The following is a 3,988-nucleotide window of genomic DNA, read 5'->3' on the forward strand; positions in this document are numbered from 1 at the left end:
ATTTTTTATTAAGGCACATGTGGCGTTAGCCTGACGGGGCCGGGAGTCCAATATTTTGACAAATTTTGTCTTACAACTATATTAGTAATATGTAACCGATTACTCGCGGTTGGCTCGAGGTTAGTATTACAAGTGTTCTCATAATTGGTATGTTGCAGTCTTCGATGCTCTATACGTGTGCCCGACACGGGCTACTTCCTATTGGGATGCAGCTGACCATTAATCAGCAACGCTCCCTAGTCTGTACCCCATATCTAGCGTGGTGCGTCTTTCTCGACTCGAGGAATCCAGGATAGAATGGTCACTAGCCGGCGCAATCATCAGTTCGTGTAGAGTTGTCATGAGCGGTACAACCTTTGGCTCTTGTTGAATGATCAGTGGACTGCACAACCTTCGGCCCGTGCATCTGTAAAGAGTGTGTGTATGTATTGCCGCGACTAAGTAAAAGTTTATCGATCGGATAGGAGGGATATGAAGCATTTATCGATCGGATAGGAGGGAGCACGGACCGGACCTCAAATTTTAGTCCACTTCAGTTTCCTATCATGCACCATAAGCACAGGAGCAACAGGATGATAACTGCCTGATGAACTTTTCTGTTATTCTCACAACCCAACTGAACATTTTCACCTGGAATGTTTAGTATCCGAGACGAGCTTCGTTTGAGTGCCTCCCGCCGGAAACGGGAGTACGGCTGGTACAGCACAGTGAGATGTGACATTAATATTTCCCTCCAACTTCCGCAGTTTTCGGTTTCGCTTTCCTGTGGCATAATGCAATTGGCCTGAAGGTGCTGATAATTATATTTCCGCGTTCCGTGGGGATTCTTCTCACGCTGTGACTATGTGAATGAGCCGTGCATGCAGTAGATTAATGCACAAATATTTGTTGTGTTTTTCTACATTGGTGTTGTTTCCTTATCTTACTATTTTTGAATTCACTCATCTCTGTTGTACGGTAGTGCTGAAATCAGTGATGTGTCTCAATGTTTTGAGTGTGCGAAATATGTATATTCTAAGCTAAAACTTCGTCATCTGAACGAAACTGACAATACATCGGGGTTGAGTGAAGAACACGTAAATATTTTACACATCGACAGCCCCAAATTCAGCTTTACTCGTCACTTTGTGGAAAAGTTGTCGCAGTCATAAACCCACAGACCAATCCTGCTGCTACGTCTCGAGCGAGAAGGTTGGTTGGAAGCTCTTGTTGTCCGCCGGCGAAATAAAGCCGCAAGCGGCACCTTTAATATTCATGATGACGACTTTCGCGCTATCATAATTCGTAGTGTATAGTTGCAACAGCAAATAATTTGTTCAGCAAAGGGAAAGAAAACAAACTACAGATGAACAACTGTTTTCTACGCCCCGAAGTATAGTTCCAGAGTACTACAGCGATGGAGACGATGATAATTGAAGACTTTTCGCGTCGAATTGTTCCAACGAATTGCGGACACAATGTCGATTATCAAAGTTTGAGTGTTGTACCGCGAGCACTTCAGTCGAGCCAAGAAATCTTCATCGACTTCATCACTTGGTTGATATTTTTGGAATCACATTAACTTTCTACAGTGAGGAACAACAGAATATTTGATGGTTCAATAATTTAATCTGGATTTTCGAGTAACTAACTTCAATGCAAACCTTCTCCAGATTTGAAACCTGAACAACAAATACAAAAAAAGGGAAGCTCTAGATTTGAACTTAATTTTGGTTGTGCTCACGAGACGCGACACGGATCTAGTACACAATACTTATAATCCTTACAAACATCAAAACGGTTAAAATTACCTTTTTCGTCGACCGGTTTCGGGCTCGATGTTGCCCATCTACTGGACGGTGTCCGACTGGTTACGATGGAGCACTAAGGGCGATTACACATTATCCGGTTTCTGCCGGACCGGTTTCAAAAAGCGCCGCTGGGTTTGGACGGATAACCGGATAACAATGTGAAAGAGTCCTCGCACTACACAAAACCGTACATCATTCACATACACATACATGCATTTATTTAAATAGTGGAATGACAGGTAAACATTGCAAATATTTCAGCTACATGCAGCTGATTACATATGGGAAATCCTGAAACCACAACTGCTGCGGCAACCACGAGCCTTCCCAAATTTGTGTCCATTGGAGAGTACATTCGGCCGGGGTGTGGTACGCCAGGCCTCGCGTACACTACTCGCACATCAGAGCGGTGTTCTTATGATAAATAAACATGAAAAACCTACTGGATAAAAAACATGGCTGTAATAAACAGTATTTCAAAAAAACTAACTTTAGTCCAGTTGCGGTGTACTTATCCACACGCTAAGTTCTTTTATTTCCAAACATACACAACTAGCATGATTTATTTCACACGCTCTGTTGCCACATATTTTTTCAACAGTCTCAGAAACACGGTTAGAGAAAAGTGTACAATTTGATGAACCAATAATTATATCATTTCGTAACAAGGGGGGGGGGGGGTGTACTTAATTATATGTGATATGTGTTCAGTTCCTGTGATTATCCTTAGAATTTACCTACGAGAGAATATATGCTTATTCATCCATTCTAGACTGTCTATTTTATTCCACCATTGCAGTAATTATTCTTACGATTAAAATTACATAGTAATTTTCTTTCAAACACTATCTCACTATCTCTTCGTCCAGAAACGCGCTCAGCATACATATGTCGCAATTCCTGGTGCACGTACTCCTGGAGCAAGGACAGCTTCTCGAACGCATTTCGCTTCAACGCACAGCTGTTAATTAGCGGATCCTGGGCGATGAATGACGAATCAGAAATGCCAACAACTGGGTGATTTCGCTCTATCTGAACCGATACCTTTTGTGTCGGACAGGGGAACATCTTGATCGCCGAGCACAGATCGGATAGTTTTGGTTTGAGTTCCTCGAGTCGAGTTGCGGACACCTCATCGTCGATCGTGTTCCGGGTCAGGTCGAACTGTGTGGAATACCGTATAAGAATTAGAAGAGAGAACTATTTTGGTGTGTTTAATTGAACAAAAACTGACCTTCACATTCAGCTCGAAGAAGTCGCTCAAAATTTTGTCCTTGATGAACCAGTTGGAAATTTGTTTCACATCCTTGATCTCGATCAATACTGATTTCGAATAAGGGAAGTTGTCTGTGAACAAAACAAAAACAGAGGTTAATTAAGAACTCGATCAATTTGTCGAAAGACACTACCCACCGATAATAACACAATCCATGGCAATATACTCCATGATGCCCTCGTGCGCCTGTGACCATTGCTTCGCTTTGATCAGAAAGGTTCATCACTTAACTTGTTCCATAGCAGCGAAATAAAAATTTCGGCATCCATATCACTTGCGACTTCTGAATTGACTCCAAAACAAACAAACGTCAATACCACACATACTAATGCATGAGAGGAAAAATTGCCTGAATTGTACTAACACTAACAGACATCACAAACAACTGTCAATTCGCGTTGAGCTTCATGCTCCGCTTTTGGGAAATGATAGTGATAATGGATTTTCAGGTGCAGTAAACACATATATAAAATAAAAAATTATGAATGAAAATTAACTTTTTCTTATAAAATATGTTTTTTATGTAATAGAGTAGCACGTTTTTTGCAAGAGAGGAAATACCCCGGAACAATAATTATGTTTGATAGTGATTTTATATTACAATATTGAGTTTTAGTGAAAATATCAAGAAAATTATACAGAAATGATTAAACAAGAATCAGTACCGCAGGTTTTAAGAAATGAAATAAGTAATGAAATAAATTTTCATTAAAAATTTAAACAACTCAAAACTGTCTTAAGGTTTAATAATCTTATAGAGAATGATTTGCTTTCCCAAACTGATGTCTCCACCAGACGTCGATACTATACTACTTTCATCGCGTATAATACATGTCCGGTCGCCGGACATTGTAGTCGCAGTAGACGGCTGCATCACGGCGCCGTAAAGAGGTTGGTACGGTCGAAATTTGCCATTTGGGTT

The 3,988-nt window shown here is 40.8% G+C and overlaps 1 protein-coding gene across 1 annotated transcript; it reads right to left on the minus strand.

Moving 5' to 3' along the window:
* Positions 1-2,552: 2,552 nt before the first annotated feature.
* On the minus strand, positions 2,553-3,452 carry LOC129779192 (nuclear pore complex protein Nup98-Nup96-like). Its single transcript, XM_055786493.1, has 3 exons — positions 3,204-3,452; positions 3,025-3,137; positions 2,553-2,954 (listed from the first exon to the last, which is right to left on the minus strand). Exons 1-3 carry the CDS (start codon positions 3,235-3,237, stop codon positions 2,568-2,570), a joined length of 534 nt encoding a protein of 177 aa, XP_055642468.1. The 5' UTR covers positions 3,238-3,452; the 3' UTR covers positions 2,553-2,567.
* Between the last annotated feature and the right edge of the window lie 536 nt (positions 3,453-3,988).

Source organism: Toxorhynchites rutilus, chromosome 3 (assembly GCF_029784135.1).
Source record: "Toxorhynchites rutilus septentrionalis strain SRP chromosome 3, ASM2978413v1, whole genome shotgun sequence".
Classification (NCBI taxonomy): Eukaryota; Metazoa; Arthropoda; class Insecta; order Diptera; family Culicidae; genus Toxorhynchites; species Toxorhynchites rutilus.